This window comes from Anabrus simplex, chromosome 3 (assembly GCF_040414725.1).
Source record: "Anabrus simplex isolate iqAnaSimp1 chromosome 3, ASM4041472v1, whole genome shotgun sequence".
In the NCBI taxonomy this organism is placed as follows: domain Eukaryota; kingdom Metazoa; phylum Arthropoda; class Insecta; order Orthoptera; family Tettigoniidae; genus Anabrus; species Anabrus simplex.
The window spans coordinates 51,175,505-51,191,215 of NC_090267.1; the positions used below are offsets into that span (position 1 = coordinate 51,175,505).

Consider the following 15,711-nt stretch of genomic DNA (forward strand, 5'->3'; position numbering starts at 1 on the left):
TCAACAAGTAGCTCATGTTCCATACGTAGTGCAAAACGAACAAGAGAGCCCCTGGCCGGTAAATGAAGCACGTTTGAATAGATTACATTCTCTTGAGAAAAACTTGTCCAATTTTCAAAAAAAGTCATGGCGCTGAATTCACAATATTGCATAAATGAATTTCATTGCAAAGCCCGTATTACATGTAATAAATATCATTTTTGGTCCGTACTGATGATATTTGATTGAAATAATAACATTAAGTTAATGTTATTATTTCAATCAAAGCCCGTATTATCGATAGCATACTTTTTTAAAGGTACAGTCAAAAGTTCGACCTTTACAATAGTAAAAGGAAAACCAGATAAATGACAGGTTTTAGTATTGTAAAGTGGAACCTTTGACTGTACCTTTAAGAAAGAATTCATAATACAGTAAAACCTCCTTAAGACATTTCTGCAGGGTACAACAAAAATGAAAGTGTTAAGCGAGAAAACGTACTACTGAACATATGAATAAAAATTATCCAACAGGAATATGGAAACACTAGATACAATTTTTTCTGATATGGAGGCATTTTACACCGTTTATCCACAGGTACAATGAAAACTATATCTACCATTTCTCAAAGGAAAGTATTAAAAGGTGTGGAAAAATATGAGAGAACAAATATGAAAACCTTTTCTGCTGGAAATTATAAAATAACAAGTTCACTGAACGGTGTGTAAAACACCAAACAACAAATATGAAAACATATGCATGGGGGCCAATAAAAATATCAAAGTAGTATTGCAGATCACACTCTTTACAAAGGAAAATTTAACATGTCCTCCTATTCAATACATAACACAACTTCATCATTAGATGGAGTAATAATAGTCAAACATGTTTCGACTTGTTTGAGCCGTTTGCCTTATCTTATCCTTCCTCAACACCGTTTAACTTCAATCTCTCTTATTCTTCTCTTATTTCACTATTCCTCTTCCTCTATTAAATTATCCTATCTTTTCTTTTCACCTTAAAAAAAAAAAAAAAAGCCACCTTCATTTCGGTTCTTCTCATTCAAATTTAACTCTTGCCTTGCGCCGACTTAGACTACTTCAATCACGACCTGAATTTTTCACATTTTAAAAAATAGCGCACTGTGCATATATGTTTTCATTTGTTTCCAGTATTGCGCTTTTTACTATATTTTTTCTCTTCACAATTGTTTTTTTTCACATCAACTGTTCCAAAAATTCTACAGGATCACAATTATTCAATTATATTGAATTATATTATATGTATCTATATATACTTACATTCCCACAACCGAAGCAAATACTGGATCATTAAGCTATTCTTCATTTTACGTTGGTGTTTGAAACCACAGGGCCTGATGTTGAATATATCGCGCTGATCACCGGGAGCTGGCAAGTTACTTCAATTGATCTACTCATCTTCAGCTTTAACACGATTATGGATCTTCATATGTGTTCGATTGTGTTATGACTTTGTGCCTGACAGTGTATACAAGCTAGCTCATTTAAACGTTCTCCGCTTTTCATAAACATTATAAGATTTTGCCTAACACTGCGTGTGCCATACTGCCGTTCAGAAAATTACGCACTGTTTCTTTTAAGTGACTTACATTTTTCTTCTTCTGAATTTTACAGTGTTTACCCCCGTCATATTTTATACCGCCTCTACTATTGATCCGGAGTGAACTTGATCTTTTATTTTCTTTTTCCTATGCATTGTTTTTCTTGTTTAATCGGCTGATGATGACCTGGACTAGGGTCGAAACCGGTACCACTTCTACTTATTATTAAATAAGAATGTAATCACTGCATTTCTTATTCTTTTGTATTGAATAGGTTGAACCTCTTTATTTATTATTTCAATTTTAACTGTGATACTTTTCAATACGGAACAATGAAATTTTTATCTTTAAACCGGCATCAAACAATTACCGGTACGCGAGTTCAAAATCTCGATACTTTATATTCAATTTTACAGGGGAATCTTCGTCAGTTTCTCGTGAAAACTTCTTTCAGTTCTGCAACTTTGATTAGCCAAACCCTTCATAAAATCTAATAACGCCAAGCCAAACAACAATCGACCACAAATAGTTTTTAATTCTCTCATTTAATAAAATAAATCACATTAGATACAAAAGCGCCCAACATGATGGCGAAATCCCTTCTTTTCTTAATCTTCCATTGATATGCGGTATACTGTTCATAGTCAGTGTCTAGAACTCTTGTACCGCATAAATTAGGCCTACATCGACTTTAAAGGTTATGCTGAACTCGAGAACATGGTTTTGAATATATCGATTCTCAAAAGTTCTTGAATGCATTATATTAAATTCTGCCCATCACTAATCCAATCAAATTGGAAAGAGGAAAAAGAAATATCAAAACTTCAGAAATTACGGTTATTCGTGACCTTGAGCTCAGCTGGAAAGTGCGCTCACTGCACGTCAGTACGAGTTGGAAATGATACAAACCATTTAAATGTAATGTGCGCAAATAAAACGACTGCGGTTTTTGGCATTTTAACACGAAAATGTACAATTCCTAGTCTTACATTTTGACCAAAACAGTAATAGGCAATCCCAAGACCTCCTATGCCCTTTTTTAATGTAAGGTGCAACATCTGTTCTAGTCTCGGTAACATAATCGCATACCGTATGATGATATTAAAATACTACATTGGTGTTAAGAAGGAGCAGTTTCGATTCCTACCTGAAAGCCCAGTTGCTATACAGTGCCCTGAGGAAAGTGCCAAAAACCTATTCGGCAATACAATCGAAAAAAGTAAAAATATAAACATCTAACCCTGGACATAATGTGGACGTTTTATAAGTGCAAACATTTGACAAAACTCGCTCCGTCTTCAAGTAGAGCTGTCGAAATGCGCCGTCTCTCCTTACAATTGTTGTGGCCACTCTCTGCTTCATGATTTCCGAGATTCTCTCAACAATACCACCCGAATGCAATGCTAATATGGTCTCTTATGCAAGTTCACCGTGGATCGCTTTTTCAGTACAGTACCAGCTCTAATTATGGCAACGACGGGGCGTAAACGCCAAGATCCATAAGTATGCCATAGCCGTCCTTCGTGAGATACAATTTATTGAAAAGAGCTTGATCGAGGATTTAGCGTTAAAAGGACTGAAATTTCTAGACAGTTGATCCGGAAAATCATTTCTTCGAGAAACGGATAATGCAGGACTTTTACGTGATTTAATGACGATGTTCACAGGACCACATAATTTGAATGCATTATCCGGGAAAACATAGTTTCCTGGAATGGATAATCGAAGTTCCACTGTAGCTGTAATGTAAATGTAGTTGGTCTTGGTTCAACATTTGCAACCTCTGCACGCTTTAAGATGTGGATGCCAGTCCACTTTCTGAAAGATTTTAATGTTGTCTTTATTAGAAAGGAATTTAACCTTTTCCTTATCCATACCTAGGCTATCACAAGACAAATATGCACCATGCTTGTCAATTTCACACGATTATCTTCCTAATCCAGATAAAAGGCTACCGTATAATCTTCACTGCAAGCACAAATAGGCTCACTTTTTTCCATAATCATGCAACTGTGGAGACGGCTCTTACCCGAGTTGTAAATCACGTTTCTTTCACAAGGTATGACAAATATTTTCAGGGCTATGAAAAAATGTGATCGTATTCATAGTAAGCGGTAATAGCGAAAATTCGTGATGTGATCGATATGTTTATGTATTTCTAATCCAGATATAGGCTACCGTATCACGCGACAAATATTCACTACACTTCACTGTACCACTCAACACAGAAAAATTTCTAACTTCTGAATGGAATGTGAAATACAAGCAAAACTGAACATTCCTGAGGCTAGCTTGCTCCCCAAACATGCAACTTATCCTGTGAAGTCCTTTTGCTCTAATCAGGCAATTGTGGCGACGGATTACACTCGAGTTGGAAATCACGTTTGTTTCACAAGGGACGACAACTAAAATTTTCGGGGCTAGGAAAAATGTGATCGTACTAAGCAGTAATAGCGAAAATTCGTGACACTATAAGTGAGATATTTTTATATAATTATATTAAATACAATGAGAATCGGGACTTCGAATTTACAATGTGCTAAGCGGGAAAACGTGTTAACGAAGAACGCACTAACAAGGTTTCACTGTATTTGTACGTTATAGTCTACATATAGAGAAGAACATAGTTATATTCGAAAAAATAAGTTAGTACCATTATCTCGGCAGATTCTCAACCCCTGGAAAAGTAGTGCAAGTTCAATGAGCCCTTTGGTACCATGATTAAAAGTGAAAACAGAATGTCGATATCTTAAACGGCTCACAAGTTATTTGAGTTGGACATCTTAGCTGAATAATCCTCTTTAGTGGTGTAACAAAACAACTTGCCACAAAATAGAAATGAATAGGCCTATAAATGTTACAACAAAATGAGATCATAGTCCACAGTCACAAAAAGATAAAAGAGACCTCCTTACTTCAAGCTTGGTAGATGACTACCCTTCATTGGAAGGGAAGTTGGGAGCTCCACTGATCAACTACTTAAGCCAGCAGGACTTGGAAGATTTTTATTTAGGCATTGCAAAACAAACTTCTTCGTAGCAAAAATCTCAACACATTCTCACGTGTGCATGCATTCACATGTATGTACATCAGGCGACAGCTCCAACAAGCGAACACTCCGCAGGCTGGCACACAGACTGACTGCACTCTTCGCTCACTCACCGACTGCTCCAACTCCAACTCAAAACTCTCACTCAACTCTCGGCTGAGCTCCTCATAACTCAATCACCGGCAAGTCGCTCCTGTCTTATATACCCGTGGCCGGCCCTTCACGATGTACCGGTCTCGTGAAGCTCGTGGAAGCCTCCAGACATAGAAGGCGCCTGTGGCCTAGTTGTCCCCTAACACCTCAAGGCCTCAGCGACATAGTGGCCAATGACGGCACTTGTAGCAATGTCTGACCAATGAGCACTAGTCTGGTGACAGTCGAACGGCTCACACGTGCTGACTCCACTCCACAGGAGGTTGAAATGGCAGACAGGGGCCAATCCTGCAGCAATATATTTTCTTAAGATGCTTTCCAATTTCATCAATTCTACAGTGGGCTCATAGAGGTGTAGTTTCTGAGGCATATAATATAATATGTAATGACGAAGTTTTGTATTACGAGATATCACTCTTTTATTGTAGTAATTCCATATTACTCTTTGTCCTTTTGTTTTTCTGTTTTAGCCTCCCATTTTGCTCCCTCCAATCAAACAAGCTTATCATTGTTTTCATCCTTGAATGTGTTACCATCTTGGAATGTATGTGTGATATATTTTCATGAAATTAAGTTAGAAAATTAAAATGAGAGGCCTCTGTAAAGTGAAACTGGTATTACCTGCCCCACACATGTTTTCTCCAGCTAATCGTCCAGACACTACAGCATGGTCATGATGCTCCACTCTTCGACGGCCAAGTTTCACATCATAGAAGCAGGTGCAATCCCCTGCCTGTACACAAAAGAAGCTTCAGCTAACATAAAAACTACAAGTGTTATTTGAGAATAGTGAAAATATAGAAAGGGTCGTATTAAAGAGTCTCTTACAATCCACAGATTAGACCTGGCCATCAACTCAGCATTGACCAAAAACCCTCCACATTCTTCATCAAGTTCCAGTTCAGATGGTCCAGCCAATTCTGTGTTGGGCTCTACACCAACAGCCACTATGACTTGATCAGCCTTAATCTGTAAGAGAGACATTGCAGTACTTTAGATGTTCAAGTTCATAACTAACAGACATTCTGTACAACATGGATGCTACTTTCACAGTGTTCTCCCTAGGACCTGTTTAATGGACGCACCACCCTGTTGTTTTTACAGACTGCCTGGCTAACATAACCTAGATATGTGCAAATTAAATAATATAATTTTAAGACACCTTGGACTACACCCCAAATTAATAAACATGATAAAATTGACTCTCACCAACACCAAATCAAAAGTGAAGTTTAGGGGTGTAACATCAGAGACATTTGAAATTAAAACTGGGCTACGGCAGGGAGATGGGCTCTCACCACTATTATTTAACTGTGCTCTAGAAATGGTAATGAGGGAATGGTTTAGGAAATGTCCCCTCAAAATAAAGATTGGCCGAAAAATAAAAACAAATTGCCTGGGTTTTGCTGACGATTTAGCATTACTAGCAGTGGACATGAAAGAAGCAAAAACCCAGATAATAGAACTTCAAAACATTGCAAATAAAATTGGCCTCAAAATATCATTTGAAAAAACAGAAATTATGCCGCAAAAACCAACACAGCTAAAAGAAGTCACCATAAATGGTAATAAAATCAAAATAGTAACTCAATTTAAATATCTTGGAGAAGTAATAACACATAACCTAAATGAAAAAATCTCAATCCAAATAAGAACAAATAGATTAGCTAAAGCACAAAAATTAACATGGGATATCTACAAAAAGAAATGTCTATCAATAAATACAAAAATAAAACACTACAACACAGTTATAAAACCAGAAGCTACATATGCAGCAGAAACACTCTTTTACCTGAATAAACAATCAAAGACTGACAGACTTCAGAAAATTGAAAGGAGGATTGGAAGAACCTGCATCAACAAAAAATACCAGAAAGATGGACAGTGGCGGTTAATACCTAACAAAGTCGTGTACAAAGAGCTAGAACCCATTACAGATACTATGCGTAAGAGGAGACTGGGATTATTTGGACATATCATGAGGATGCAGGATTCGAGACTTCTGAAACAACTAGTACAACACAATCTCGTCTCAAAAAATACCACAACAGGATGTAAATGGATCAGAGAAGTAAGAGAGGATCTGAAGGAAATAGGCCTTACAACAGAAGACACCACAAATAAGATAAAATTGAATACAAAACTCAAGAATACAAACCTCCGCTTTACCCTTACACAAAACAAACCAACAACACGCACATTTTCAACTGAGGAAAGGGCACGAAGATCGGAGCGTCTGAAGAAGTATTGGGAGGACCGCAAAGCCCGAACAATCCCTTCAAAGAGACCTGAACGACGGACTGACTAAAGTGATCCTATGTGGTCATTAAGATGAAGAAGAAGAAGAAGAAGAAGAAGAAGAAGAAATAGGCTACATATTCAGCCACATATTACAGTCACTGGATGTTCCAAATTGAGACGTAAATACTGTAAAGCAATTTATTTAAATGATAAATCTTCGTTATTCCCAGCCTAATTGTGTTTATTACATCGGAGTTTAAACGTTTAGCTTGACTAACACCTAGCACCGTGCGCGAACGCTATTAGTGTTAGTGTGGAATCATATGCGAGCATTCAATTTCGCATGACATCGCAACCCGTAAGGCACTGCACAACAACTGAATGGTAAGTAGATCACTAGAAGTTCAAATTACTCTGTTATGTCTTGTTTATGATAATAACACTAAAATAGTTCAATTTTGCTGTTAATGTTTAGCTGTCTGATGTTGTCAATGCCCTGAGGGGAATAGGCCCTAAATTGAAATTTTATCATATTAATTGTTTATGTAGTATTCCACGCCTGGCTACACATTCCTGCCACCCGGATGACAAAAAATTCTGGAGAGTACACTGTTTCATCAATCTAAATCAAGCACAGTAACTTAAACGCGTAAAATGATAATTCTAAGTGTATTTTGTCAAACCATTCATACAAAATTTCAAAATTTTATTTTATAGCCTATTTAGCTTGATGGGCTCGCCACACCCAAAGGCATTTCAGAGCTACTGTCAGCAATTCACCAGGCCGCTCCTAACATGGAGTACAAATGCCCATCACAGCAGCAACTAACATGGATACAGATGTTGCTTCATGGGTTCCAGTGATATTTCCTACACTGAGGAGGACCATTACCATACCTAATGAAAATCATCTACCTACAGCCGTTGCTCTCCTTAGGGGTTTGAGTTATTTACTTTTGCAATGCCTAACAATTTGGAGATGCCAGTGATATGGGGAGAAAATAAAAAGAAAGTACAAGTTAACGTATGGAATCAAGTGACAGACAAGTCCGGTATGAGAATAAAGAAGGAAGGAAAGAAGGGAGGGAGGTAAGGAGGGAAAAGATAGAAGTACTGTTTGTTTATTACTATCATTATGTCTGGTTCCATGGCTAAATGGTTTGCGTGCTGCCCTTTGGTCACAGGGGTCCCAGATTTGATTCCCTGGCTGGGCCAGAGATTTTTGCCTTACATGGTTAATTCCCTTGGCTTGGGGAGTGGGTGTTTGAGCTGTCCCCACCAAAATACCTGCATCTCACACACTACAAATAACACTTTCGTCCACCACAATAACATGCAGTTACCTACACATTGCAGATGCTGCCCACACTCATCGCAGGGTCTGCCTTACACGGGCTGCACCTTGATGTATCCACAAAGATGCACACAAAATGCTGTCAGTTGGTACACTTATTAATTTTTTTTGCTGGTGGTTTTACGTCGCAACGACACAGATAGGTCTTATGGCGACGATGGGAGAGGAAAGGCCTATGAGTTGGAAGGAAGCAGCCGTGGCCTTAATTAAGGTACAGCCCCAGCATTTGCATGGTGTAAAAATGGGAAACCATGGAAAACCATCTTCAGGGCTGCCGACATACTCCTGTTAAACCATAACTCGAACTAAGTAATAACTCGCCTCTACAATCAAGACCACCTCTTTCTATATGTGCCTGGCCAAGCTTCTAGAAAGATACATTTTCTCGTAAATTCTAGAGTGTTTAAGGCACAGATACAATGTACAGAATATTCTACAGCGTTCTCTTCTTTTATCGAATCAGGCATATCATTCATGAAAAGTATGAAAAGAATTGGATGTTACAGTGTGTTTCACAACTCTGTAGTGGATTACAAATCATTAATACAGGTAATAATAAATTATATAATATTAATTACACGTTCTTACATTAACTAAACTCATATAAATATCTATATACAGCAAATGTTTCATGACATAACCTCACAAATAATGCGATCGTAAACTCATAATGATACTAATAAGTGGATGTACAGTACATCAGAAGTAATAATAATAATAATAATAATAATAATAATAATAATAATTCGACCTCAACACTTGCATTATTTACCCATGGGTGAGAGAATATTGTTTTCAAGTTACATCAGTTTACCATACTTGCGTCAACCTGGCTTGAAAGAGCCACACGGAATTAATTAATTATTATTATTATTATTATTAACAAATACATCATAATTGGGAAATATCCCAGTGGCAATGGTCACTTGCAGTAGTGCGATAATACGGTAAAGTTAACACATAATTACCCAACAACAACACTACAACAAGCAATTCCATTAAAAATAAAATATTACAAGGAGTATTACTAGTTTAACACTCTAAATCCAGCATCATCATAAATTTACACACAACTTCAGTATATTCAGTGCTTAACATTACGGACTATAATACTATAGGTTGATCTTACTAATAATTTAACATTACAAGTGATAATAAAGTTAAAACCTAACTACCACTAACCATCAACACTACTACAGCAACTAGAGTACAACAAGCAATTCAATGGAAGGAAAATATTACAAGAAATACTACTAGTTTAACATTCTAAATCCAGCAACATCATATACAAATACATACACAGCTTTCAGTAAGTATTTCCAGTGCTTAACACTACAGCTTACAATACTATAGGTTGAGCTTACTACTGCTTAACATTACAAGTGATAATAAAGTAAAGTTAAAAACATAGGTAATTACCCAACAACAAGAAGCAATTCTCTGGAAAGAGAATACTACAAGAAATAGTACTAGTTTAACATTCTAAATCAAGCAGAAAATCACAAATTCAGTGTCCGTAATTTATAACTTTAAATTTTCACTTTACCCTAGCACTAATGATCTTAAATGACTTGATACCAGAAGGGAATCTATCAAAGCAGGTAATTTATTCCAATCTTTTATGGTATTGTTTACAAAGGAAAACTTGCCCACATCCGTATGCTGATTTCTAGCCCTAATTTTATGCTTGTGATCATTTCTCGACAAGTATGAGGGAGGTTCCAACCTATTCCTAATACTACTCCAGGCAGCCCTTCCCGTATAGCTCTTATAAAGACCACACAGGCGAGCTCTAGTTCTTTTAGATTCAAGAGTTTTCCGATTAATAGTATTCCTCCTATTCCTGGTTATGAAACACATCGCTCTTCTTTGAAGTTTTTCTAGGAAATTTATTAAACCTAACCTGTACGGATTCCAGCACGCACATCCATATTAAAAAATCGATCTTACCAAACATTTATAAGCTTTGCTATTGGCACCAGAATTAGCTTTCTTGAGATTCTGCATAATAAAATGTAACAATCTCCACTTGCTCTGACCAGTTTAAGCCTTTTCTAATAGACACACCTAAGTACTTACAACTATCAACTTCAACAACACTTTCCCCTCCAAGTTCCATATTCTTTTTTTTTTTTTACCGAAACATAATTTCTTTCTTTTTCCACTGTGGATTTTTATTAGATTTTTATGCCCATTTTTCAATCGTATCTAAATCCTGCTGAAGCAATATTTCATCCTCCGCTGTCTTTATCTCCCGGTGTATGACACAATCATCGGCAAAGTGGCACACTTCCGATTTTATCGAATCAGGCATATCATTCATGAAAAGTATGAAAAGAATTGACCCAATAATGCTACCCTAAGCCACAACAGACGTAACATTTATTGGAGAAGATAGCGTTTCTCCCATTCCATTGAGGAGTTCTTGTATCCGTTTCACTACTTTGATGCTAATGCCCACACATGCTAATTTGTCAAGGAGGATGTCATGTGGCACAAAATCAAATGCCTTAGCAAAATCACACCTCCTTTGTGAATAGGAACTACAATGGCCAATTTCCAATCTTCTGGAACCTTCGTATTGTTCAGTAATATATTAAAGATATTAAATATGGTAGGATTGTTTCATTTCCTGAGTTTAACTGCCTCTCTGGAAATAGAATCTGGCCTACAAGATTTATTTTTTCTGAGTTTAGAAAGATCTTTATGCAATAATGAAGCTTTAATTTGGAAATCATTGTTAGTTTTCAGAAAACTGTCCTTGAATAACTGTGTCGCCAGTTAACCCTTTCCCACTCAGCGCGCCGATCTATCGGCGCGAGAGGTTATGGCGAGAAAGCTCACGGCGCCGATACATCGGCTCTATCCTATTCATGGATTTTGATCATTTGCGTGGCTGTTAAATAGTAACAGTTGATCGTGACGGTACCTTAAAGCATTGAATTTGCGTTTTACTCTACAGATATATCCACCAGCCCTACAAAATATTTTTATTTTCGACAAATGAAATCTGTTTACCGTGAATGTTTATGTTGTGGTTATTTGAAGTTGTTATTGCGTGGATCTGTTTTGGTTGGATTATGAATACAACAATTTGATCTTGATATGAGCTTAGTTTAGAGTATATTTCGTTTCTTTGGTATATCGTGTGTTCGCTGTACTTCGCAAACTATAATTTAACTCCTTTTCATAACTCCGTTCTTGCACGTGCTTGCGTCATCTTTTTATCGTAATGGCTAAGCCATATTCAAGGCCGAATGAAGCCAATATCCTTGAATTTTCAGATGTTTCAGACAATAATAATGACCTCCTTTTGCCGAGTGATTCCCATTATGTGGGAAATGACACAGTCACAGTTGCTCACCGTGCATCGGACCACGAGGACCTGACATCGATGACCGTTACATGTACAGTGAATAACTTTGTGCCATGCTTCATGAATGAATTGCAGTACATACATCATATTGATATCAAATTATTCAGAATTAAATGTTCATTCTTTCACGTCTAAGAGTAAATAAGGAAGACGCAAGAATGTCTGATTTTTAAGTCATTGAAAACCAAAAATTATTTTTTAAATTTATTTTCAAATTTTAATAATTTTTTTGGCCTTATCAATAACAAAACGTCCTAGGTATATTCATTTCTGAAATGCTCATAATTTCGTGTATTAGTGTGATTTATTTTATTTTAATGTGTGTTAAACTTTACACGCACGGCCAACTCGCCCGGTGACCATTATATTGGTATTATATGTTTAGTCTGTTGGGTGCATTATTTACCTCCACCCCAATTATTTCACAGTCATCAAGAAACTATTTTAATGTACTTCTTAGCTCTGATTTAACACAAATGAAAATTCCCCCACCTTTTGACCCTCTATCCTGTCTGAACATCAGAAATTCTGACCTGAATATTTCTGAATTATATATATTATTCAATAACCAATTTTCCTATGTTAATTATTTGGGGATATTAGGTCATGTAATATTAAATACCAGCTGACGCGTTTTGATCTTGCGACCAGGATCATCCTTAGAGCAGTAACAAAGCATAATGGCAACTGTCAATCCATAGTAACCAGACTCTAGATAGAGAGACCCTGTTAGAAATATAGTTCATTCCAAGGCCTCCAGAGTCTCAGAGAAAGATGTTTACGAGTTAACTATGGAGGGTAGCCATGATCTACTCAGTATATAGCCGTCACCTTTGTTGAAATTATTCGGGCATTTAGCAATTTTTATCGCCTCACGAATGATTCTAGGAATAAAATGTTTCTCTTTACAAATGACAGAAGTTGCATAAAAAATTATTTGATGGTCATTATGTATGGCATGTTCTGCCACAGAGACTTCTCTGGCTGGCTAAGACGTAAGTGCCTGCGATGTTCTTTAACCCTTGTTGCTACCTTCCTAGATGAAATGAAATGTCGTATGGCTTTTAGTGCCGGGATATCCCAGGACGGGTTCGGCTCGCCAGGTGCAGGTCTTTATATTTGACACCCGTAGGCGACCTGCGCGTCGTGATGAGGATGAGATAATGATGAAGACAACACACACACCCAGCCCCCGTGCCGTAGGAATTAACAAATTAAGGTTAAAATCCCCGACCCGGCCAGGAATCGAACCCGGGACCCTCTGAACCGAAGCCCAGTACGCTGACCGTTCAGCCATCGAGTCGGACGCCCTTCCTTCCTAGATGTTTGTCCAACATAAACTGATCCACAGGAGCAAGAAATCATATATATTCCAGCACAGTTTAAACCAATACGATTTTTGACAGATCGCAAACAATTGCCTATGATGATATTAGGCTTAAAAAATGATCTTGATACTGTGCTTTCTGAGAATACTGCCAATCCCATCCGTGACAGATTGTATGTATGACAAGAAGGCCAGACTCAAAGGACAAGAATCATGTGACAATCTGTCTTTTGGCTTAGGATGTAGCACTTCGTCAATCTGCTTCCCTGAATAGCCATTGCTCAGAAATGTTCTGGTCAGGAACTCAAGTTCACCGTTTAATTTATCCTCCTCACAAACCTTACGTGCTTGGTTGATTAGGGTGTTAAGCACAGCCTGCTTTTGGCAAGGATGGTGATGAGAGGATCCATGAAGGTATCTATTAGTATGGGTAGGTTTACGGTAAACCAAATGACCTGAAGTTCCATCTGATTTCTTAGAAACCAAAACATCCAAGAACGGCAAACATCCTGCACGTTCAGTCTCCACTGTAAATTTAATGTTTGGATGTATGCTATTCAAGTGATCCAAAAATATGGATAATTCGTGTTCACTATGGGTCCAGATAACAAATGTGTCATCGACATATCTCAACCAGATGGAAGGCTTGAGCGTGCAAGATTGAAGACAACACTCTTCAAAATCTTGCATATAGAAATTAGCGATGACTGGTGCCAATGGCGATCCCATGGCAACCCCATCCATTTGTTCGTATATTGTACCATGAAAACTGAAATATGTGGTGGTGAGGACAAGGTGAAACAGATTAACAATGTCACCAGGAAAGATTTTATCCAACAGAGACAAGGTGTCCATGATTGGAACCCTAGTGAACAGACTGACTAGAATATCACCAGGAGAAACATGCAGATTGGATATTCTAAGAATTTCCTTTCCACTGCAATAATATATTTGTTCAACTCATATTTATATTAGGACATTACTTTGGATATATGCTCAATTCTACATCTCATCAAGATTATAAGTGATTTAAAGTGTATCTACACTTCGCAGTGATACAAAGAATATCAAAAGAGTTCTTCTCTACTACAACAACATAAACCAATCCACAGGAGCAAGGAATCATATATATTCCAGCGCATTTTAAACCAAGATTCACAACTAAGTATTTATTTATTTTCCACCTAGTCGATACAATGATTGCTTAAGGCAACTTAATGGTTAAAAGTGGTACATGTTTCGTATATTATCAACATCTTCAGCCACATAACACTGTTTAGATGAAAAATACATAAATTGACAATGTAATGCTTTAGAGGAAGTATCCTTAAAATTAACATAGGATTGACAACATTAAAACAAACAAAAAACTCAAGAGAAAATATATAAATTATTTCTACAATTGAAACCAGTCATCAAGGAAACACTTGTTCAATATTCCATAGAGAATATGTCCTAATGAGTATTTTTTTTCTTAATAATTCATGAAAAGAGGTCAATTAATAAATTAAAAATTATACAATTTATAAGTAATTGTTAAAATGAAAAATCCAGATATCTCAATGTGACTCTTATTATTTAAGAACCCATTATATTATCAAATTCTAGTATACTTGAAAATGCTTGAGAAAGATCACGAAAAAAAAATTGGAATTTCTCTACCTACAGATAGCCCCACAACTTATTCCTCCTCAGTTGAAGCTATAGGTGACAGCAAGGAGGTTCTTGACACACTTATATCCCCCACTCCTCCACCTCCTCAGTTGCAGGAGCAAGGCAGAATGCATCATCAATATTACACCAGACACAAGACTGAAAGAATGACTGAAGTTACTGTTCCAAAGGAAAGCAGGCTGAATAAGAATTGACAACTAGGAATTAGTAACATTTTCATCTGCATTAGTAATAAGCACCACACTGAGATATCTGGAATTTTTCATTTTGACAATTACTTTTAAATTGTATAATTTTTAATTTATTAATTGACCTTTTTTCATGAATTATTAAAAAAAGAATACTCATTAGGACATATTCTTTATGGAATATTGAACAAGTGTTTCCTTGACAACTGCTTTCAATTGTAGAAATAATTTATATATTTTCTCTTGAGTTTTTTGTTTGTTTTAATGTTGTCAATCTTATGTTAATTTTAAGGACACTTCCTCTAAAGCATTACTTTGTCAATTTATGTATTTTTCATCTAAACAGTGTTATGTGGCTGAAGATGTTGATAATATACAAAACATGTACCACTTTTAACCATTAAGTTGCCTTAAGCAATCATTGTATCGACTAGGTGGAAAATAAATAAATACTTGGTTGTGAATCTATTGAAGTGGGATATGGACCATGAAGCTGATTTTATGTAATCAGTTTAAACCAATACGATCTTTGCATATATGCCCAATCCCATACCTCATCAAGAGTGTGAATTTCAACTTGTATCTACGCTCTTGAATACTACGAAGAATATAAAAGACTTTTTCTCATATATTCCTACAGCTAAGTGAACAAAAGTGTTTTTAAGGAAATTCTAAAAACAATTTTTCATAGTGTCAAACTTCTATGTGTTAAGACCATCTTTAAAACCACTGTGTTTCAAATAAAACTAGTCCCATTAAATGCTTATTTAATAAACACTATTTAATTT

The 15,711-nt window shown here is 36.5% G+C and overlaps 1 protein-coding gene across 1 annotated transcript in view; it reads right to left on the minus strand.

The window, feature by feature from the left end:
• The window catches only part of LOC136865963 (apoptosis-inducing factor 1, mitochondrial), a 268,552-nt gene that overhangs the window by 63,849 nt on the left and 188,992 nt on the right, over window positions 1-15,711 (minus strand). Inside the window, exons 9-10 of the mRNA XM_067142533.2 lie at window positions 5,592-5,732; window positions 5,385-5,496 (exon numbers count right to left, since the gene is read on the minus strand). Of these exons, the coding sequence (XP_066998634.2) occupies window positions 5,385-5,496; window positions 5,592-5,732 (253 nt within the window). The remainder of the gene's footprint in view (window positions 1-5,384; window positions 5,497-5,591; window positions 5,733-15,711) is intronic.